This window comes from Mastigoproctus giganteus, chromosome 6, assembly GCF_048544385.1.
Source record: "Mastigoproctus giganteus isolate SK-2022 chromosome 6, ASM4854438v1, whole genome shotgun sequence".
Lineage (NCBI taxonomy): Eukaryota > Metazoa > Arthropoda > Arachnida > Uropygi > Thelyphonidae > Mastigoproctus > Mastigoproctus giganteus.
In genome coordinates this window covers 217710129-217734366 of record NC_143580.1, presented here as the reverse complement: position 1 = coordinate 217734366, position 24238 = coordinate 217710129, and the positions used below count along the sequence as shown (strand labels likewise).

The following is a 24238-nucleotide window of genomic DNA, read 5'->3' as shown; positions in this document are numbered from 1 at the left end:
TTTAAAAAATAATAAATAATTGTATTGTTTTTGGAAAAAAGAAAGGGAAAAGTATATTGTTTTATCTGTATTTGATTGAGAAAAAGATGGATGTATGACTGAATTCAGTGTATACTAATTACCAAAGGAAATTAGAATTAGTCTGATCCCAAAACCATTGGCTATCTATACAATTTATCTATTTTTTTATCATTTTTATAATTGTGGAGTAATAAATTCATATTGTACAACTTTGTTTACTCTTGCAGGTTGTGGACAAATTTACCTTGTAAGAAAGGTGAATGATGTAGAACTGTTTGCTATGAAAACTATTCCAGCAAGTTACATCTTCTCAACAGAGAAACACCAAATGAAAGCTATTCAGGAATTGATTGTTTCAAAGCTCTGCAATGAAAAGCCATTTCTGATAAACTTTCATGAAGCCTATCATGATGCTGTAGGAATCCATATTGTTATGGGTAAGGTTTATTTTTTTAAACAAAGTATTTAACATTCTTCTAATCCAGCACTTTGGTGGGTGGGTGCTTGTATGCTTAAAAATGGGTGCTTGTATGCTTAAATCCATGTTAGCATTAGTAAAAGCACATGATGCAAGATTATATAGCATCAGCCAAAAAAAAAAAACTTCTCATTTCACCCATCGACTCGTTCCAAATGTTTGTCTAGTTTTGCCTTGAATCCATTTAAGCTATCAACTTCTACAATGACAGATGGAAGTTTGGCTAAGGCAAACTTCAGCACATCTATCCAACGTTGACTTGTTTATAATTATTAAAAGGTGACAAGTAACCATAGGCCTGTTAGTTTAACTTGTGTTCCGGAGAAAATAATGGAGCCGCTAGTTAAAGAAGCATTGCAGGATCATCTAGACAAGACTTCAGTAATAGTTAAGACACAGCATGGGTTTGTTAAAGGGAGGTCTTGTCTGACCAATCTGATTGGATACTATGATGTGGTCACAAAGGAACTGAATGCCAAAAATATTGATTAGATTTCAGGAGAGCTTTTGATACTGTTGCACATGGAAGACTGCTGTACAAATTGGAGAGGTATGGCATTAAGGTTAAGTTGCTACAATGGATAAAGGGATGGTTGAGTTGGAGACAACAGAGTGGTAATCAATGGACACTGCACTCCATGGACAAATGTTATTAGTGGAGTTACTCAGGGTTTGGTGCTGGACCCATTGTTTTGTGTATTCATCAATGATATTGATGAAGGTATATCAGGATTAATGTCCAAATTTGCAGATGATACAAAGGTTGGCAGGGTTGTTAAAGACAGTATGTTACTCCAAGTGGATCTAGACAGTTGGGCAAATGGGCTGAGAAGTGGAAACTGAAGTTTAACATTGACAAATGCAAAGTACTGCATATGGGTAGCAATAATCCAAGAGAAACATGTCAACTGTGTGGTATTACTCAGGGAAGTGGAAAGTGAAAAAGACCTGGGAGTAATTGTGCAATCAAATAGCAAGTTTGCTGAGCAGTGCAGACAGGCTGCCAGGGCAGGTCATGGAGTCTTGTCAATGATATATAGGAATTTTGCTATCAGGGACAGGGAGGTGATTATCCCATTGTACACGGCAATGGTCAGGCCACACCTAGAGTACTGTGTACAGGTTTGGAGGCCTCATTTTAGGATGGATGTAGAGTTGCTAGAGAGAGTACAAAGGGCAGCATGTATAAGGCCTTGAATGGGTTGAGCAAGCTGAATGCAGACAGGATACTTCTGCTTGCTCAGACTAAAGACCTGAGGGGGCATTGATTCAAATTGAGGAAAGACAGTTGTAGAATGGATGTGTGGAAGTTTGCCTTTAGCCACCCTTTAGTTGATTGGTCGAACTGGTTTCTGTCTTTTGTTGTAGAAGTTGATAGGCATTTGGAGCAAATGGAGGGGTGAAATGGGAGGGTTTTTTGGCTGATGCTGCATAAGCTTGCTTTCTTGCATTGTATGCCTCTACTAATGCAATGCAATTATATCTGCTTTCTCTTTGTATACAATAATTTTACCTATGCATATCAAGACAGGGTGTCTGAATAGGCAAGTTTTCATTATTTCCATTCTAATATATTGAAGGACAAATTTCAATAAATTCATGACTGAAGGCTGGTTATGTGTGGTGCAGATTGCCATTCAAAAAGAATGTTCAAGGATCCCCAGCCACACAATCACTGACTGCACTAAATTTTGGAAATGTCATTGTGCATGACAGATGCAGAGCAGAACCTTTGGAACTGCAGAAGTCTCATTCTTGATTTTAGTTACTGTCTGCTTACAGCTGAGCAGATTTCAAAGTTACCAAAAGAATTGAATTGGTTTGCTGCTTGAGAACTTGATATGCTGTTGCAAAGTTTTTTTATGAATATAAAAGAATCACTTCCTCACAAAATCATAACAGGAAATCATTGAGCTAGTGTATAATTTTCTGGAACCACTCTTACTCTCCAAGAGTGGCAAATGAAAAATCATCCTGTAATTCTGAATTAATAGTTATGGTGAGTTTTTTCTCTTTAACAACTGTTATCATTTGTTAGATTTTGGGTCTGATGTCAGTTAACTTGGAATAGTGACAGTTTAATCCACCTGCACCTTTGCATCAGATGTGTGCAACCAGGACAGCTGGCAGCAGAAGTAATTCTGTTTCGTGATGTACACCCACGTTTTGTCAACTTAATTCAGGTCATCCTTCTAGAGATGTTCCCTGTGGGTCCTCAAACACCTTCACTTAATTTTTATTTCATTGGCAGTATAAGTTAGTAAAATTAAAAAATGCACTAACATTATTTCAACTTAGGTGATGTCTAATCAAAAGCTATTGAGGAATGATCAACAAAACTGGATGAAGAAGGAATATAAAGATTAGAATGCAAATCTAAATGCTAATGTTTTAGAAATTTTTTTTAATAGCCTTAAACATGTTTTACTTGATCCTTATGGTATGAATTAGTTAACAGGTTTTTGTTTTAAGTTTGGGTTTTTGATACTAGTCTTTATATAAATTTCATTTAATTTTAAGATTTATTCTGTTCATTTTCTAGTGGGTCTAAAATTACTATTTAAGACATATTCTTGTGGTAACAAGGATCTTTCTTTAACTCTTGCATAAGTATGCAAGCCATCTCAAATTAGGTTTTCCACCATCTCCACCCCAACAAATTTAAATTATTTCAAATTGAAAATCTGTGTACATATATTCATGTTTATTTCAGGTCTATATAGTTCAAGGGACTGACTCAGTCAGAACCAAGAGAAATGTGTGAAATCTATTGTAGGTGTTATTTACATCTTTTAGTGTTCTAGACAAGTCCCTTAAATTCTTGGAAGTGTCATCCCCTGTCTTTTCTTTCTACCATCTAGCTCACTGTTTTCATATTTTAGTAATCCTTAGTTTTTACTATAGGATGGTTAACTTTAGCATCTTGTAAATTAGCCAGTATAATTGTTTGCAGTTCAATGCACTTGTCTCATGATGTAATATTTGGTTATTTTTGTAATTTTTTTATAAAAATGAAGTGTAATATGTATTTCACAAATCTGATTTATTACAATAAATAGCAACTCATCAGATCATAGTATGTAGTCAACATTTTTACTATGTGCTTTCATTATTTACACTTTAAGAATGGAAATATAATGCATTTTATGTTTCTGCTTTGATTAATAAAATAGTAATATCAGTTATGTTCAGTAAACTAATAACAGAAACTAGTGCAGAAAGCAACAAGTTTCATTTGTAAACAGTACCTTTTTTTTTTTCCATTCATTCCTTCAGTTAGGACAGCAAAAAACATCCAGTGCTTCATGAAAAAACATCCAGATATGTATTTAAAAAAAATTTCTGATTGTCCAATTTGAATAAAATATAGGATGATTTTAGCTCTTTCTAAAAGAGCTAATTATGAAATTCCATCCACTGGAAGTTGTGTGTAAGTGGACAGTTAGGCACTAAAGTGAAGACAGACACTTTAATTATGCGAATGTGCCTAAAAAGGAAGACATTATCAGAGTATAGGAAGATATAAATAGGGGAGACAAAGTGCAGATATGCTTTGTATAGGTGAGCAAAGCATTTTTCAAAAGACCTAATCAATTAGGAGAATTGTGTTAATTTTAGCAAAAGCTTTTAGTACTGTTATTTCATCAATAGGCTTTTAGCTATGGCTTATGTTTTTACAGTATTCTCCTCCAAAATTCATATGGTTCAAGTGAAGTGGATTAAGAATTTTAATTAAAGTTAAAAAAATGCCTCTAAGGAAAGAGGTGCACCACCCTTTTCTCGGGTTATTATACATGAATATACAGCAGTATAGGTTAAAACCTGACTTAAAAACCAAGTCTTGATGTGATACTTTTGAAAAACATCAGTTGGTTATAATGTGAAAGGAAGCGTGAACTCAACTCCCAGGATGCGTTGTTGAATCACGTGTAGGGAATTTAATGCACTAGAAGCCATACTGGCAAAAGGGTTGTTGGTAATTTTGTATTTGGATTCTGATATGGTGAACTTTGTTAGAACCATTCAATTTTTAAGGCTTCATATTGTATTAGTTTGACTAGCTTTAGTTTTATTAAGGTTGCTGGCCCTCATGGGTAGCACAGTTCTTAAAATCTGTCCTCCCCACACCAAGTGGAAAAGTCTTGAGTTTGAGCCATGTCAATGACATTAGGAATTTTTATAGGCCTTTATCACAATATGGCTGAGTTAGTCAGGCGAGGGGTAGGTTGCATGGATTTTTCTTCTGGAAACTGGTTTTTTGTCCAGCAAACAGAAAATTAACCACAGCACACATGCAATTTACAGACAACATACACAGAGCAATGTGGCCTTAGTTGCTGATATGTTCCTAAGACCCAACAACTTATTAAGGTTATTGCTGAATCTATTTGAGTGGTGTGGTTATGAGATTGCATGTTGGCAGAGCTCTGTTGCAAAATAGTTTGACTGAAGGCTGTTACTATGATAATAAGATCTAGTATGTTTTTGGTTGATCCATGCTTAATGGTTATGCTGCAACCTATATGGTATGCATTAGTTGTTCTGACAGTTAATAAGGTATATTATTTATATCTTTAATATTGTATCTTTATAAATACTTCTTGCTTGAATGGCCATTAAATTCAGGGGCACTTGCTTTTGAATCTGATTTTCCATCCATGTTATTAATAGCTTTCCATCTTTGATATAGCACCTGAACACTTTTGTTGATCTTTTATATGTGCACTGTCCCTTAAAATAGTATTTGCAAATGCAATAAGATTAGTTTATTTTCCTTTTTATAATTTGATGCACTAATAGAAAATGCAAATTGTTTGTTTTATGGTAGTGACCTCCAGAAATGTATTTTAGAAAAATATCACAAAGGTGTTCAAAAATTGATTCTTATAATGGAACATATGATGAATGTGTAGCACAATTTCCATTGTAAAAATTACCTTTTTTAGAGAGATAAATAGCTTGGTTATACAGCGAAAATTAACTTCCGAGGTCTTGGAAAGAATTACCAAAAAACATTTTCACTATACCTCCATTTATTCCTCCGGGATGCAAAATAAGTTTCCATGATTTTAAGTTTGTGCCAGCCTTAAACTTGTGTAAAGTCAAATTTCCATCAGTTGAGTGTTACATAAGTCTGGGAGTGGTTGTCTTGTTAAATAGTGTCCCTAGTTTATTATATGAAGGAAAAAAATTTAGCATTATGTTGATGCCTGAAAATGTCTTCAAGCAAATTGACCAATATGGATGTACAACTTTGGTTGTTTGTTATTATTCATTTGGTTTATAGTATGCTTCTAATAGTGTCCTCTATTAACTGTATTGGATATTACTTTTTTTGTAAAGACTTTAATTAAATATTATAAATCTATTTGTCTTGTGTGGAAATATTGTATGGCAATTGTAACTTTGAATACATAGTACAGTTTTTTTTTTTCCCTCCCCTCTCCATGCTGTAAGGATGTCAGGAAAATATTTGCATATTTATTCACATCATCCTTACAGTGTAAAAAAAATTAGTACTATACAATCAAACTTACAATGCCTTAAAATATTGCCATGCACTGTATATATAAATAGTTACAATATTTAGTTAAAGCCCCCACAAAAAGGAAATAGTTAATACAGGACACTGTATTAGAAGCAAACAATAGAATAAATAACTCTTACTATAAACAAAATAATAGTGTATCAAAGTTACTTCTGTATCATATTTAGTTTGCTCAATGACATTTTTTCAGGCACTGACATAATGCTAATTTTTTCTTTATATTTGTCTTCGACTAGGGACACTATTTAACAAATATAAAGAAACATTGATAAAATATTCAAGATATAAGTAATATATTATCTTATTAAATGTCAGAACAACTAATGCATGCTATATAGGTAGCATAACTGTTAATTTTGGATCAACCAGAACAGCAAATACAAGAGCTTATCATAGTAACAGCCTTTAGTCAAACTATTCTGCAACAGAGCTCTGTCAACATGCACAATCTCATAACCACACCCCTCAAATAGATTCAACAATAACCTTAATAAAACTAGTCATAAATTAATACAATACGAAGCCTTAGCCATCGAATAGTTTCGACATGAGATTCTGAATACAAAATTAAAATTACTGATGACCCTTTCACCAATATGGCATCTAGCACATTAAATTCCCTATGTGTGATTCAACAATATGCATCCTAGTTCACACTTTTCATGATATAACCAACTGATGACGTTTTTTGGAAATCTCATGTCGACTCTTGGTTTTAACTTATATCACTGTTTATTCATGTATGACAACCTGAGAAAAGAGCAGTGCACTTCTTTCCTTGGGGCATTTTAACTTTAATTATAATTCTTAATCTGCTTCACTTTACTTGAACCATATGGATTTCAGAGGAGAGTGCCATATAAACATGAGCCATAGCTATAAAACCTATGCAAATTGTGTGTAATGGAAGCAATTCAAAATATGGTGTCGGGAGATATATAGGAATTTTGCTAGCAGAGACGAGGTGATTATCCCTTCGTATAAGGTGATGGTCAGGCCACACCTTAAGTGCTGTATACAGGTCTGGAGGCCTCATTTTAGGAAGGATGTAGAGTTGCTACAAAGAGTACAGAGAAGGGCAACAAGATTGGTAAAAGGAACAAAGGGGTGTGCTTATGAAGAAAGGCTTAAGTTCTGCAAGTTGCAGCGTCTGGGGACTAGGCACCTGTGAGGTGATCTGATTGAGGTATATATAAGGCCTTGAATTGTTGGAGCAGGCTCAATGCTGATGGGATACTTCTGCTTGCTTAGACTAAGAACCTGAGGGGGGTCATTGATTCAAATTGATGACAGTTGTAGAATAGATGTGTGGAAGCTTGCCTTTAGCCAACGGGTAATTGATTGCTGGAACAGAATTCCATTTGTTGTTGTGGAAGTTGATAGCTTAAATAAATTTAAGGCTGAACTAGATGTGTTTTCCCATTTCACCCATTTGGAGTGACAGAGGGTGAAATAAGTTTTTTTTTTTTTTTTGCTGATGTTGTATAAGCTTGCTTTCTTGCATCATATGCCTCAGCTAATGCCAATAAAAAATTTTTATTGAGCTAATTCCAATATTTCATCTAGCATTAGTAGAGGAATATGATGCAAACTTATACAGCATCAACCAAAAAAAACCCTCCATTCATTCCAAATGCCTGTCGAGCTCAGCCTTAAATTTATTTAGGCTATCAACTTCCACAACAAAAGATGGAAGCCTGTTTCACCAATCAACTACCTGCTGGCTTAAAGGCAAATTTCTGCACATCTATTCTACAACTATCTTTCCTTAATTTGAAACTGTGCCCCCTCAGGTTCTTAGTCTAAGCAAGAGGAAGAATCCACTCAGCATTCAGCTTGCTCAACCCATTCAAGGCCTTATATGCCTGAATCAGATCACCTTGCAGGTGCCTACTCTCCAGGTGCTGTAATTTGCAGAACTTAGTCCTTTCTTGGTAAGAGCACTACTTTGTTCCCCTTGCCAATCTTGTTGCTCTTCTTTGTACTCATTCTAGCAACTCCTCATCCTTCCTAAAATGAGGCCAGAATACCTATACAGTCTATAGTCTTACACAATCTCTTCATGCTTGTTTTCAGTCTTAATTGCATATTATATTCATAGTACATTAGTATGTGAAAGTGTAGCAGAATTATTCAAGAACTGCAACTTAATCTAATCTTATTTTGTACTTAGTGCAAAATAAGATTAGGTTGGAAGTAAGATGAAGGCTTATTTCTTAATTAGTAGTATTAAGTGTTATCAGAAAATGGCTTTCACAGTGAAATAGTGTTAATAAAAAAAATCACACTTAATTCAAGAACTTCAATTAACTTTTGGATTTTTATTTTCAGAGTTTGCCCCATGTGGCAATTTATGGGAGTATCTTTCAACATCTGGTCCATTTGATGAAATGGCTGCAAAGGTTTATCTTGCAGAACTTTTAGTAGCCGTTGAAGAGCTTCACAAGGTAAATATTTTAACTTTTGAATTTTATTGCAGTTGTGTTAAATTGTATACAATATTGGTATCTGTTGAGGATGACATTCAAAGTCATTTTTTTTTAATTGCAAATGTATGGCAAAAAAATAATCTTAAACAATTGTTATTAAAGTATCAAAATAGTGTATAATGCATATTTTAGTGATACTCTAATTCACCCATTTGCAGAGATACGTCATATAATAAAATATATAAAAGTTGACAGGCCGAAGAGCAGTCAGTCTCAACTTTCATTTTCTGCTTTTACCATAATTGAGTGCAATTATATTAATAATAGAATTGTAAAAGTTAGTTGCTTTCTGAATGAACTATTAGCATTAGTAGAGGCATTTGATGCAAGAAAGCAAGCTTATGCAGCATCAGCCAAAAAAAAAAAAAAAAATCCACTTCACCCCTCTGTTCGTTCAAAATACCTGTCCAGCTGAGCCTTAAACTTATTTAGGCTATCAACCTCCACCACAAGGGATGGCAGTCTGTTCCACCAACCAACCACCCGCTGGCTAAAGGCAAATTTCCGCACGTCTATCCTACATCTGTCTTTCCTCAATTTGAATTTATGCCCTCTCAGGTGATTTTTCTGAGCTAGAGGAAGAATCCCATCAGCATTGAGCATGCTTAAACCATTCAAGGCTTTATACACCTCTATCAGATCAACTCGCTGGTGCCTAGTCTCCAGACACTGTAATTTGCAAAACTTAAGCCTTTCTTCGTAAGAGCACCCCTTTGTTCCATTCACTAATCTTGTTGCCCTTCTCTGTACTCGTTCCAGCAGCTCTACATCCTTCTTGAAATGAGGCCTCCAGACCTGTATACAGTACTCTAGGTGTGGCCTGACCATTGCCTTATACAATGGAATAATCACCTCCTTATCCCTGCTGGAAAAATTCCTGTATATCATTGACAATACTCCATGAGCTACTCTTGCAGCCTGTCTGCACTGCTCAGAGAACTTCATATCTGCCTGCACAACCACCCCCAAGTCCCTTTCATTCTCTATCACTGTCAGTGTAGTACCACAGAGTTGATACGTTGCTCTGGGGTTGCTGTTTCCCATGTGTAGTACTTTACATTTGTCAATGTTAAACTTCATTTGCCACCTCTCAGCCCATCTGCTCAACCTTTCCAGATCCTGTTGCAGCAGCATAGTGTCAGTAGTGTCCTTGACAACCCTGCCAACCTTTGTATCATCTGCAAACTTGGACATTAAGCTTGATATACCATCATCAATATCATTTATAAATACAGAAAACAATAATGGACCGAACACTGAGCCCTGAGGGACTCCACTAATAACATTAGTCCACGATGAGCAGTGTCCATTGATTACCACTCTGTCTTCTCCCCCTCAACCACCCCTTTATCCATAGCAGCAATTTGCCTCCAATGTCACACTGCTCCAATTTGTGTAGCAGTCTTCAATGTACAACAGTATCAAAAGCCTTTCTAAGATCCAAGTATATAATATCAAAGTTATTCCCTGCATTCAGTTCTTTTGTGACTGCATCATAGTATCCAATCAAGTTGGTCAGGTAAGACTTCCCCTTAACAAAACCATGCTGTGTCTGAGCTATAACTTTAGAACAGAAGTGTCAACCATACAAAGCTTAGAAGAACAGGAGAATCAAATATGCCTGTAAACCAAACTTTAAATAAAACAGCAAACTGAAAGTCATTGTGAACTTGGCAGAATTAAATGACACTGGTTGCACAGTATTGTAATCTGTTACAATAGATATTATAATACTGATTGCTGCTTGTTGAAAAAAGTAACTAAAATTTGATTTCATTGCTGTTTGAGATATCTTGCTTGGGGAAAGATGAAGAGATGACATAATAGTCAACAAGTAGATCTTTCTTTTTATAAAGAAACATGGTAGGCTCAGTGTCATTTGTTTGAACAGATAGATGATTGCATCACACCATAATACTAAGATCTTAGATAAATAAGGAAGAATTAGTTGAGGACCAGTTTTGATCACAAAGTTATGAAAGGGATGTAGTGGAAACTGAACATCTGCGATACAAAATGGAGTTTGCAAGATGTAGTTTATTTTAGGACTATTCTCTTCTAAATAGTCTGCGAGTTTAGGATGGATTTGGGGTACACTATTGCAGATGCAGTAATAGTGTTCCATGTAGGACCGACTTCTGATTGCTTCAGAATTGATAACTGTTTAGAAAAATAGTAATGCTGACAATCAAAATTACTTGACCTTTGTAGTGGGAGACTATTTGAGATATGCTTGCTTTGAAATATTAGAAGTTGGGATAACTACCATAAAGATGTGGCGAAATAATGTTTCCTGCCCCTCCCCAGAGATCAGCATTTTAAGAACTGGTGGTAGATATTTGAAAGGTTGTATCTGTTTGTGAAGAGCAGGGTTTCTTAGTCTGGAAGGTAGACTTTAGTGTGCTATTTCATCTAAACACTAGACAATTTCTAGTTCTAGTCAGTGGAAGGACATTAATATGCAGTAGGAAAAGAGAAAAGTGAGCATCTGCATTAGTGGAGAAGTTAAAATACAACCATCTCTCACCTGCAGTGAGTAGTCAGAGAACAGATTACCAATTGCAGAAAGGTTGTTTTTTTTAATCTGTAGGATAGTAGCTTGTTTTTAAGACTTTTCAGCTAAAATTATAGCATATGAACTGCTTGTGAAAGAATACCATTTCAGTAAGCCTAGATTAAGTATATGTAGCCTACAGTAATATCTCAGTGGCTCTAATTATAGTGCCTCTTGATAGTTGTCTTGATATTGACATAACTAATGATTACAGAATTTAACTTTACAAAGTACTGATATTTAGAAAATCTTATCCATGGTAAGCAGAATTATCAGTACCTCCAATTATTGAATTGATAAATTCAATAATTGGAGTTAAATGATTGTGTAATAACTGAGAGCAAAGTGGAGGAGAAACTGAAGTTAAACATAAAGGCACCTGGGGTACTGGAATCTATCCAGTTCTATTAAAGGAGCAGCAAAGGAAGTAAGCAAACCCTTAGCCGTAATTATGAGAGCATCTTTGAACTTGGGAGAAGTCCCCACTGGCTGGAGATGTGCAAATGTATCTCCAATTCACAAAGGGTGACAAGAGTAATTACAGGCCTGTTAGTTTGACTTCTGTTCCAGGGAAAATATGGAGTCACTGGTTAAAGAAGCATTGCAGGATCATCTACACAGGACAGCAGTAATAATTCAGACACAGCATGGGTTTGTTGATTGGAAGTCTTGTCTGACCAATTTGATTGGATACTATGATGTGGTCACAAAGGAACTGAATACAAAAAATCTTGATATTGTATATTTGGATTTCAGGAAAGCTTTTGATATTGTTGCATATGGAAAACTTCTGTACAGATTGGAGCAGTATGACATTAAGGGCCAGTTGCTATAATGGATAAAGGGGGATGGTTGCGTGGCAGAAGACAGTGGTAATCAATGGGTACTACTCTACATGGACCATTATGTTATTAATGGTGTCCCTCAGGGTTCGGTGTTGGGCCCATTTGTTGTTTTGTATATTTATTAATGATATTGATGAAGCTATATAGAGCTTTTTTTTTTTTTTATGAAAACCCCAAACATGAGGTATTAGAACCTATAATACTTAGTACCGTGCTTGGGATGGAGGTTGAGAAGACGAGAGATATTTGTTGACTTGAACTTCTGTAGACTAATTTTCAGGAAAAACATATATGAAGGAAGGTTGTTCCAGAAAACGGCAGTTGACTGAATAAACAATGAAGATGAAAAGTTGGTTCAGTTTGAAGTTGGACAGTAAATGGTGGTGGTGGTGGTGGCGGCAAGTGTTTGGGCTGTTTTGAAAGAGTGGGAATTCTAAAGCCAATTTAGAAGAACAGTGCCCATGGAAGTATCTGTAGAAAAGGCATGCAGCAGAAACAGTAAGTCTGAGATAGCGAGTGATAGATCCTCTGTTAAAGAGTCATTAATTAACCTAACTGCCCTCTTCTGAATGAACTCAAGAAGCCAGAGAGGTTTAGGGAGTACTACCCCAGATGTCGGACCAATATTCCAGTATGGTGGATTTGCAATTTGTAGAGTTGAATGGCTGTTTGGAAGAAAAGCAATGCCAAGAGCAAAAGCAAAAAACCAAGTTTTTTTTTTTAAGATGCAGAGGGAACTATTTGTAATGTGCTTCTGCCAGGAGAGATTAGAAGTCAGGATAATCCCCAAAAGAGATATATCAACTTGCCTAGAAATCTGAGTGTCACCAAAGGTAAGTATAGGAGCAGAAGAATCCTTGTTTTTGAGATACAAGACTGAGTTTAGGATTGAAATCAACTAAGTTGTCTTTGCCCCACTGGAGAATTACCTGGAGATCAGCATTTAAGGAATTGGTATTAGATATTTGAGAAGTTAAAGCTGATTGAGCAGGGCAAGGGTTTCTCAAAGTGGAATGCAATGTGCTATTATCTGCACAACTATGAATAGGATATCCAGTCAATGGAAGAAGGTCATTAATATACAAGAGGAAAAGAGTGGGGGAAAGAACTGAACCTAGGGGAAACCAGCATTAGTGGAGAAGTTAAAGACAGCCATCTACCATCACCCTCAGTGAGCAATCAGAGAAAACCAGATAACCAGTCACAAAAAAAAGTTGGCAAACCATAAGATGGAAGCTTGTTTAGAAGACCTTTATGCCAAACTCTATCGAAAGCCTTGGACATGTCAAGAGCAACTGCTTGTTTCACAGAACTTTTCTACTGAATTTGTCCATAAATGGGTAACATAAGCCAGAATATCACCAATGGATCAACACTTAATGTCAAAGTTAATAACAGTAGTGTTAATGACTGTATACTGCTGCAACAGGATCTGCAAAAGTTGGGTAGATGGGCTGAGAAATGGCAACTGAAGTTTAACATTGACAAATGCATATGGGTAGCAGTAACCCCAGAGAAATGTACCAAGTATGTGGTGTTACACTCAGAATGAAAGACCTGGGTGTAATTGTGCAGTAAGGTATAAAGTTTTCTGAGCAGTGCAGACAAGCTGCCACAGTAGGTCATGGGGTCTTGCAAATGATATACAGGAATTTTGTGAGCAGGGATAAGGAGGTAATTATCCCCTTGTATAAGGCAATGGTGAAGCCACACCTTGCAGAGTACTGCATACAGGTCTGGAAGCCTGATTTTAGGAAGGATGTAGATTTGCTGGAATGAGTATAGAGAAGGGCAACAAGACTAGTGTGGGGAACAAAGGGGTGCTCTTATGAAGAAAGGCTTAAGTTCTGCAAATTGCAACTTCTGGAGACTAAGCACCTGTGAGGTGATCTGATTGAGGTGTATAAGGCCTTGAATGGATTGAGTAGGCTCAGTGCTGATGGGATTCTTCCTCTTGCTCAGATTACAAATCTGAGGGGGCATAGATTCAAATTAAGGAAAGACAGTTGTAGAATAGATGTGCAGAAGTTTGCCTTTACCCTGCAGTTATTTGATTGCAGGAACAAACTTCCATCTGTTGTTGTGGAAGTTGATAACAAATAAATTAAGGCAGAACTAGACAAACTTTTTTTTTTTTATGAAAACCCCAAACACGAAAGGTATCAAAACCTATAGTACTTCGTACCGTGCATGGGTTGAAGGAGAAGTATGGGGGGAGGGGGATGCCGGAAACTTTGCTCTAGAGACTAAACATGGGTTTCACCACTTCAAGCCTCCAATAAGCAAAGTGGTGGTATTTCACCGGTTGATGAAAGTCATCTACCACATTTGAAATGAATAGATCAGTGAAATAGGGAGGTTTGTGTGCATTTTTTTGATTGATGCTGTATTAGCTTGCATGTCTCTACTAATGCTAAAACCTGAAATTTCAAGAGAAACTACTTGATTCAGTTTGAAATATTCTTTACAAACATTTGCCATCAATTTTCAGAAATGAGTAACATAAGCCATGATATCACTGGCAAACTAATGCTGATAGAATTCATTATTTCTGGTAATAATCAGATTAATGGCTTCAAGATAAATTTTCACATACTCAATGGTGGAGGCCAGAAGAGTTTCTAGCTTTGTAACAATTTTATTGCAGTTGATTTACCAACAGGATAAGCAGTCTGCTTTTTGTGCAAAAAGCACACTGCTCATCCATGTGTGAAACATGGATTTCCATGTTTGTTTTTGGATTTTGCCATTACTGCAGAAAAAAGTAAAGTGTAATGGAATGATAATTGGAACAAAGGAATTTGTCGCATGTTTTAGAAAATGGTTGGATAGGTGCAGATTTGTGTTTTTGAGTATGGGGCTTTAAGGAAGAGTGGAGGACTGTTGTAATCGAAATTGGTCAATACTCAAGTCCTAATGGAAGATGAGTGGAAGTGTTGAGTAAACGAGAGTTAATGTGAAATACTGTACCAACAATCATATAAAATTTAGCCTCTATTCAATTTAAGTAGCAGTTATTTTATTTTTAAAAATAATAAATAGCTGCTACTATCTGATTTTCAAAAATTATGAAAAGTACAATTTCTATGTCTTCTCTTTATAAATCTGGCAAATGCAGTGGTTTATATGTATATTAGAATGATCTTTGTTAACACAAATACAGAAAAGGATGACAATCATTTTCATAAGGGACAAAACTAATTATTGAAATTAAAAATTTAAGTTAACAGTAGTCTCAAATATGTTCTGTTAAAATAGTGACTTAAAAATTGTACTTAAAATTTAATTTCTGATTCTCTATGTATATTTCCAGCTCTGTATTATCCACAGGGATATAAAACCAGATAACATATTTGTCCGGGAGAGTGGACACATTATCCTTGGAGATTTCGGCCTGTGTAAGCTTTTTGACAATAACGAGCAACACATCACTAACGAATTTTGTGGAACAAAATGTTATATGTCACCTGAAGTTGTTACACAAAACTACTATAGTTATGTAAGTTAAATTTGATTTGCAATTTAAGTTTTCTTTTTTTACAGGACTTTTATCATATATTAAAGTAAATAAATAGCATTTTATCAATTCTAAAATTGATTATTGTACTTTGATTCTGAAATGTTCTCTGTCATAATTTTAATGGTGCATGCACATTTTATGTAGAGAATGATATTAAGCCTCAGCAGGGGAATGAAACTTATCTGATTTGCAGATTTCAGCAGCATGTAGAAATCATAATTGAAGGGAATAGGTTCCATTCAGAATACATCCTTGCTAATTATGGTATCAGTTATCTTGATTTTTATAACATTTTTTTATTAATGTTTAGTAATGTTCTTGTTTCTTTTTTTTACCCTCTAGGATGCAGATTGGTGGAGCTATGGAATTATAGCATATGAACTGCTTGTAAAAGAATACCCATTTCACAGCCCAGAGTAAGTATATGTAGCCTACAGAAATTTTAACTTAAAGTACTGATATTTAAAATCTTGTCCATGGTAAGCAGAATTATCAGTATCTCCAATTATTGAATTGGAACAGCATTTTCCTATCACTGTTTTCCTCCCTCCTATCTCAAATGTATTGGAACATGGCAAGCACTGCTTGCCAGGTGACTTCAAAGTTTGTTAAGTGGAATGGTTTATGTCTTGTACTAGCAAAAGTTCTCCATGGTAGTTTTTTATGAAAACTCCAAATGCAATGGGTATTAGAACCTATAGTACTTAGTATGGCATGGATTGGAGGTTGAAGATATTTGTTGACATGAGCTTCTCAGACTTGAACTTTTGTAGATTGTAATTTTCAGAAAATATGTATGGAGTATGGTTGTTCCAGAAAATGGAAGTCTTCTTAGGATTTATTCCATAATTACAACAGTTCTCCTCAACCTAGCATCAGTCATTCCTTTATTCTTTTTTTTTCCATTTCTCCTATCTTCCTAATCTCCATCCACCAGTCCTATTCATTGCTGCTCTCACACCTTCTATCCACATCCTTGATCTTCCTGTTGTCCTCCATTCTCTTCACATGGCCAAACCACTCCAATCTTTTCTCTATTTTATCCATGATGATTTTTTGTACATTTGTTTCATATCACATTTCTCACTTTTCAATCCTAGACCTTTTTTGCCAAAAATCCATCTCAACAGACTGTAGTTTTTTGTTTTTTAATTAAGGTCCAAGTTTCACATCCATATAATAAAACACTTTGTAGTATTGCATTATATATTTGATGTTTAGTTTTGTTAATTTTATTCCATAGCACAGAATTGAGTATACCTATGACCTTTTTGCCTTCACTTAGTCATGTTTCCTTCTCAGATCTGTCAACCTTGAATAATTACACAGAGGTATTTAAATTGCTGTATTGCATTTACATCCAGAACATCCTCACTTTGATTCATGTACTGTCTTATTAAAATTAACTGTCAGTCCCCATGTTTTATATTCTTCTAGTAACCCGTGTAATTTACATCATCCTGTGCTACCACCACTTGGTTGTCTGCAAACAGATTGTAAAGGTAATTATTTTGATCAGAGGAAACACCCATTGAACTGCACTTCTGTGACCATGGTCTTGGAACAACTTCCAGGTATAGCTTAAACAAAGTAGGTGACAAATAGCATCCTTGAAGTAGTCCTTTGGAAGTCTTAAATTTTTATTTTTAAACCAATTTTTATATAGCATATTGTTGTAGATCCTTTCAATTAATGGCTGGCTTATTGACACTTTTTCCATAGCCTTCCACAGAAGGTTTCTTGGCATGTTATCATACGCTTTCTCTAGGTCTATGAACAGCATACCCACATCTTGGTTTGTAGCCTGACATTTTTGTAGAATTTGCTTTACAGTGAATAAAAGGTCTACACATGAGTCCTGTTGAAAAGCCACACTGTTCCTCAGAAATTACAATCTCTTGTTCCAGTCTTGATTTTCGCATAGTTTAGAAATAGAACTCGTAACACATTCCTCTGTAGTTGGAGCATTTTCTGTCGCCTTTCTTGAAAATTGATGTAGTGTATCCAACTGTCATCTCATCTGGTATTTCTTTGCCATCATTTGTTGAACAAATGAGTTAGTAAATTTATACCTTTGACCACCATATTTAAGCAGCTCCATGTTAATTCCACCTGAGCCTTGGTGCTTTGCTATTTTTATTTCCAGTTCCACTTCCTTTATTCGGATGTTCAAGTATTTTCATGACAACTTTTTCAGTTTCTCTAAATTCCTCTCTTCCTTAATTCAATAGCTGTTCATAATAATTGATCCATTCCTCCAGGTCTAACATTTTTTTTTCTTATGAGGTTTCCTTAAGTTGAATTCATTCAACTTCCATTTAAAAAAAAATGGAAGTTGATTGAATAAATGAGGAAAAAGAAAAGTTGGTTCTGTGAGCTTGAAGTTGGACAATAAAAGGATATTGACCAGTTGTGACATGTTTGGACTGCTTTGAAAGAGTGGAATTATAGAAGCCAATTCAGAAGAACAGTGCCATGGAAATATCTATAGAAAAGGCATGTAGCAGAAAATGTCTGAGACAGAGTGGGGAGACTCTGTTAGAGGAGTCATTCATTAATTAATCTAACTGCCCTCTTTTGAATGGATCTAGAAGCCTGAGATTTTGGGGGCAACTGCCCCAGATGTGGAAACAATATTCCATGATAGGGTGGATTTGCAATTTGTACAGAATGAACAGCTGTTTGGAAGAAAAATAATGGGAGAGCAAAAGAGAACCCAGTGTTTTTAGATGTGGAGGAAGCAATATTTGAGAGATTAGAAGTTGGTAATCCCCAGTAGAGATGTGATCTTGACTATAAATCCAAGTGTCATCGAAGATAAGCATAGAAGAAGAAGAATCCTTTTTGTGGGATATGACGGGACTGAGTTTTAGGAAGATTGAAATCAACTAAGTTATCTTTGCCCCACTGGAGATCAGCATTTAAGGAATTCATAGGGATATTCTACATGATACATTACTGCCCCTGCCACTTGTTAAGAAGTATTGTACCAATTCTTGCCTGCAAGTGGAAGAACCCTATGAATTTGTAGTTAGCATGATTTCAGGCAGAGCATGCTGAGTGTTTCTGAATGTACAACTTGCAAAATTGACCTGTGAATGCATAGGTTATACAGCCAAACAAGTTGTTCCATATTAGGATTAATCAGAGAAGGTCAGAAATGTAGCAAATGTTTCATGTTGTGAAATGCAAGTTTTACACTTGAGAGATAGCAACCCCAACATAATTTTTACACTAAGAATTGAATTAAAGATGGTGGAGGAGGACAGACTGGTGGGTTTAAAATCCCAGTTTTCCATAGTGTTAGGTGACACTAAAAAAAAAGTTATGGAAAAAGAAATGTGAATTAAATATTAATTAATCCATACAAGAATTTGAGTTATGGCATGTTTTTGTGAAGAACCAACTTATTAATTACTAATAGTAATTAATATATATATATAATTTTTTTAAATGTTAATTTTATTTTAGTGTTATTGTAAACCTACACTAACTAATAATTGATTTCAACTAATAGTGTATGGGTTGAAGAAAGCTTTATCGTATTGGATTTAATTTTATAGATTATCATTTTCAAGGGTTATATAAGAAAGAAGGTTGTTAAAAAGGTCAAGAAAATGAATGTAGAGACAAGTAGCTTGTAATGGGCAGATTTTTATGACCATTTAATCATATCAATGGACATATCCTTTACCTTCCAATTTGTTAATTGTAATGGAAATTTTTATTTATATGTAAAATAAGGTTAATAAAATAGGGAAAAAAATGAAGACTGTAGTGGAGTGGACTATACTAATTTCTGTTTACTTAGTATTGCATAAGAGTGAATTGTTAAACTTGTTTTTTTTTTTCCCTATTAGAGAAATAGTAGAAAAACCACTAAGAATACCAGATAATATCTCACCAGAAGCTCAAGATTTGTTGAGAAATTTGCTCTGTAAAGAAAGGAGCAGACGTCTTGAGTTTCAGGGTGAAGGAATTAAGCATCATCCATTTTTTAAGGTAAGTATTTTTCCTTTCTACAAGAAAGGACCTACAACTAACATTTATTGTTTAATAATAGCATTGATCAATTTGATAAAGGCCTCCTAAAATAAGTAACATGTTCATTGAACTATAGGCTGACAATTTGGACTTTATTATATATATTGTTTGCATCACTCTCCCATTGGATGGTGAGATCCATATAACAATATGGATTAGTCCTTTTGGTGGCCACTAGAGGGCCAGTCTAGTTAGCTGAGTGATTTTTGTCCTCTGTCATTTTGTTTCTAAAACAGTGGTTTATCATAACTTGCCAGTCTGTCAAAATAGTCCAGAGTCCAGAGAAGCTAATAAGATGTTTTTTTGGATTAAACACTCCAGAGATAAGTATTTAAATTTTGTTCTTTGCATAAGCTATACATAATTGTTGCTTCAATTATGTACTGCCTGCCTTTGCAACCCAGGAACAATAAGGTGATTGGTTGGACTTGCTGCAGAGATTCCACAGAAGAAAGGCCCCTCCGTCCTAATCTATGATGTGGATTACAAGCTCACAGCAACACAACTAACAGAGGAACTGTTTCAAAGAAATCTGCAAAAAGCACTGAACAAACCAAACGGAGACCAAAATATAAGACAAAAGCCAGGTCAGACCACTATTGCAACTGTCGTTAATCTCTCCTCCAGGCCTGGCAGTATCTGAAAAACCAAGAGGATTTTCATTGCAATCCCTAAATGCTTCAGATGCTGCAAGTTTAGACACCACATGTGCAAGCTGACAATCAACTTGTGGCCACTGTGCCGTGGGGACTTGATTACAATATGTGCCCAAATAAATCCCAAAATCTCATCTGTACCAACTGAAAGGCAGTCAAAATGGATCCTAACCACTCCATTAGGGACAACAAATGCCCAGTATATTTGAAAGCAAGACGGAACCAGCAGTAAAAAACAGATTATGGCAGCACAGCTTAAACCATACATTACTAGAGTAAATTTTATTCAAATAAATGCACAGAGGGCTAAAGCTGTGGCTGAGCAAATTTGGCTAAAAGTAGATGAGGATAACACTGATATAATACTAGTACAGGAACCATACACACAGTAAGCAAGTCAGGGGATATCCCCTGCATTACAAGTTGTCCAAGCTGAGAATGAAACTCCGTGGACAGCAATAATCATTCGTAACCCACATATTACCATAACCAAGATCTCATCACTGCTCCCCGTAGGCTGTATGTGCACAGGTTATTAGCCCCTTGGGCTTGTTTCATGTTCTCTCTTTTCTGAAGACCAGGCAATGACATCACCACAGCAATCAACAATCTCCAAGAATTGAGTAATACCCTACTAAATGGGAAAATAATTATTTGAGCAGATGTCAATTGCAGAGTGCTGATGTGGTTCAGTACCACTGCGGACTGCCCAGGCACCTACAACGGCCAACACCTGGAGGAATACCTAGCAATCTCCTCTTACAGGATAAAATAAATGTCTTGGCACAGGATCCTTTCCCACAGATTGGAAAATGTGAAACTTATTATTGAGAACCCTAAAAAAACCTCCAGAACAACCCAGCTCATATTGCCCAATTGCATTACTTACAACCTTAAGTATGCTCTTGGAGTGACTCTTGTTGGTTGAAAATCAAACACTATGAAAATGCCAACCTTCACTCTGACAACCAATTTGGATTCTGCCCTGAATGGTACACAGAGGATGTCCTGCATAGAATTGCCACATTGGCCACAACTACCAATGAAAATACTATTTGGCAATCTCAGTTGACTTGGCTGGAGCCTTTGATATGCTCTGGTGGCAGAGTATCCTCCAACGCCTCCAAGCTCAAATACTAGGAAACTTGTACAACTGCATTAAGGAGTACCTTACCAACAGGGATATCTGCATAACCACCACCTACAGTAGTGCACATGTGCTGTCCACAGGGCTGTCTTGGGCCCCTTCCTGTGGAATATCATCCTGGATGAACTTAGGCAACATCACTGCTTATGCTTTTGCCGATGATCTTATCACACTAACTATAAACTCCAGAGCATCCCTTGAGGCCAAGACAAACTATACCCCAAGGATACACCAGGATTGGGCCACTCTCCATAAGTTGCAGCTCTCTCCTAAAACCAAATCAATTCTACTCAAGGGAAGCCTGCAGACCACCACAGATCAAGCTAGCAGGCCGAATAACCCCCTCTGGTCACGAAACTCGAATACTTAGGAATTATATTAGACAATTAACTGTCCTTTTATCCACACCTAGCATATCTACATACAAAAATCTGCAACTACATGGCCATGATTGCACGTGTGAGTAGGAGTGACTGGGAGCTAAAAAGACACACCCTCTCTTCTCTATAAGTCTGTGTTCCTGCCCATAATTACTTATGGTGCCAGAGCATGGTTTATCAGTCACCACTGTTAGAAACTTGGAACCATCCAGCACTGCATGTTACTCACAATGATAAGGGCCTGCTGCACAGTCAGCCCTCCTGCTCTTCAAGTTTTGGCTGGGGTCCTGCCTTTGGACCTGGAGGTGATCTGCTGTGGAATACACTATTGCCTATCAAGAGGAATTCCAGCCACCATCTTTAACCACATGACGAATCTCACAAATGAGATTCGTATGGAAAAGCAAACCCTGTTCTCTATACTCTCTCTCTTGGCAGCAGAGATGGACAGACAAGCAAAGGACCAATCATGAATAAATTTATTCCCTAGGTCACTACAGTTTTCCCCAAAGCTCCCCCTTGGTTCTCTCCTGGTCTCCATGCTACATATCTTATCTTATTACCAGGCATGGATCTATCAAACAGAAGCTGACCCTGATGGGTATTGAGGAGGACCCCTACTACTCTTGAGTCCAGGAAGAGGACTGGGATCTTATGGTTTATAAGTGTCCTCACTACAAAGACTTAAGATGCTGTTTAATTTCCAAAATATGTGATCTCCCACTAGACAGAATATCTGTATATCACTGAGCAGGAATATTACCTAGCTTTTACCAAGTTTGCCCAGGACCTGTTTGCCGTAAGGAGATCACACCTTGCACAGGCAACTGCCTCAATTGATAACTAGCCTTTGGACTATTCATCTTAACCTTCATCTCTAAAGGACACTCTTCCCTCTGTAAGTGGACAAGAATAGGACTGCATTGGTACTCCCTAACTGAGAACAATCTTCATGGTCTTGCCACAACTCAACCAGACATGACTCCTGCTAACCCTTGTGTAGGGTAGGATTTGCTAACCCAGCATTTTTTAAAATTTAATTTTATTTATTTTTTTACTTGGTCTCTGCCTATAGACCAAGAAACCAAATGCCAGGACACCAACAGAACTTAATGCATTGTCATATACACAACACTTTTCTTGCCTTTTGCAGTAGTACTGTATTTCTTCAGAGTACGTGGCACAAATGTAAGAAACTACAGGTGGCTCCTGACCTTAACACTATACAGTTCTTTTGGTGCATCAGCCTTCTATTTATATAAGTTTAGCTAGCTAATCTGCTTTCTCTTATCTGTTTGACATGCTTATCTTAAGTCCAATATTGAACACTTTTTTTTTTTTTTTTGACCAAATCTTTTTGTTCATTAAAGATCCCACATTTTAAGAACTGAGCAAATTTTTTGGATACTTTGTATACATTCTTTTTAAAATCAACTAATCCTAAATACAGGTTGTTCCTGTAGCTTTTAGAAACTGTCTTAGTGCAAATACTTAATGCAGGAATAAAATATTCCTCAATTACTTCTATAATTAACAGTAATAATTTAAGAAACATTTTATTCATATATTTAATAACAGGTTGGCCCACCTATGGCTGTAATTACTTGCTGTATCCTTCTTAGTAGACTCTGAACTAACTTTTTTCCATTCCTCCATGATGATTAATTTAGATATTGATTATGGATGGTGTTGGCCTTGCATAACACCAATGTTATAGTACATCCCAGAAGCACCTACTCAGGGGTTAAAGTTTTAGGGTGTTATATTGAAACAAAAGGGCACTTCTGTTAGTCAACATTGCTTCTCATGTTGCTACCAGTCATCTAGATTTATGAACTACAGTGCTGGCATCTTAGTTCAAATTAAGAAGTCACTCAAAAGAATGTACTGTAAAGGAGACATTTTCAGCAAGCTGTGCACACTTGATTCCAAAAATCGTGTCTTTCTATCGCAACAAAATGCAGTGTTATAAGTAGAATGGTAATTATTTTAGGGTCCACATACAAAATTCTGACTTCACTGAAGATATCCTTGTAGATTTCTAAAATTTTCCAACCAATGATGCTAATGTTAAAATTATTCACTCTTAAATTAAAGAATGCATTACTTATCAAAAAAAATAATTTAAAATGACTACTGTTAATTTTTTAGTGCTACAAGAGCATTTTTGCTGTATTTATTATTATGAATAGATATTTATCTGACAGTGTTATGACTTTTTAGGATTTGGATTGGGATAAAATTTTAAAAAATGGATTTCCTGCTGCAGTTGAAGATGGTGACATATTAAATAATAATCTTGCAGAATATTTACCTGTAATTCCAAATCAGAAACAGTAGGTAATGATTCTGTGTTCAGGATAACCAGTTTTATAAACAGGTATGGTTGTATTACTATTATCCTTTTTAAAATATTGTTATAGATAATTAATATTCATAAATTTAATATGTAAAGCAGTTAAGCCCTTTCACCTTAAATTATGAGATGTCAAGCTTTTTTGTCCCAAGTGTTGGAAGAAAAATGCACATTTAGGGTTTTCAGAGAATTTAATGGAG

General features: G+C 35.9%; 1 protein-coding gene across 1 annotated transcript in view; it reads left to right on the top strand.

Annotated features, from left to right (window-relative positions):
* The window catches only part of LOC150084979 (uncharacterized), a 37329-nt gene extending 13307 nt beyond the window's left edge, over positions 1-24022 (top strand). Inside the window, exons 2-7 of the mRNA XM_090376421.1 lie at positions 249-458; positions 8379-8494; positions 15249-15434; positions 15798-15871; positions 19316-19457; positions 23906-24022. Coding sequence (XP_090232547.1) covers positions 249-458; positions 8379-8494; positions 15249-15434; positions 15798-15871; positions 19316-19457; positions 23906-24022 — 845 coding nt within the window. The remainder of the gene's footprint in view (positions 1-248; positions 459-8378; positions 8495-15248; positions 15435-15797; positions 15872-19315; positions 19458-23905) is intronic.
* The last annotated feature ends 216 nt before the right edge of the window (positions 24023-24238 follow it).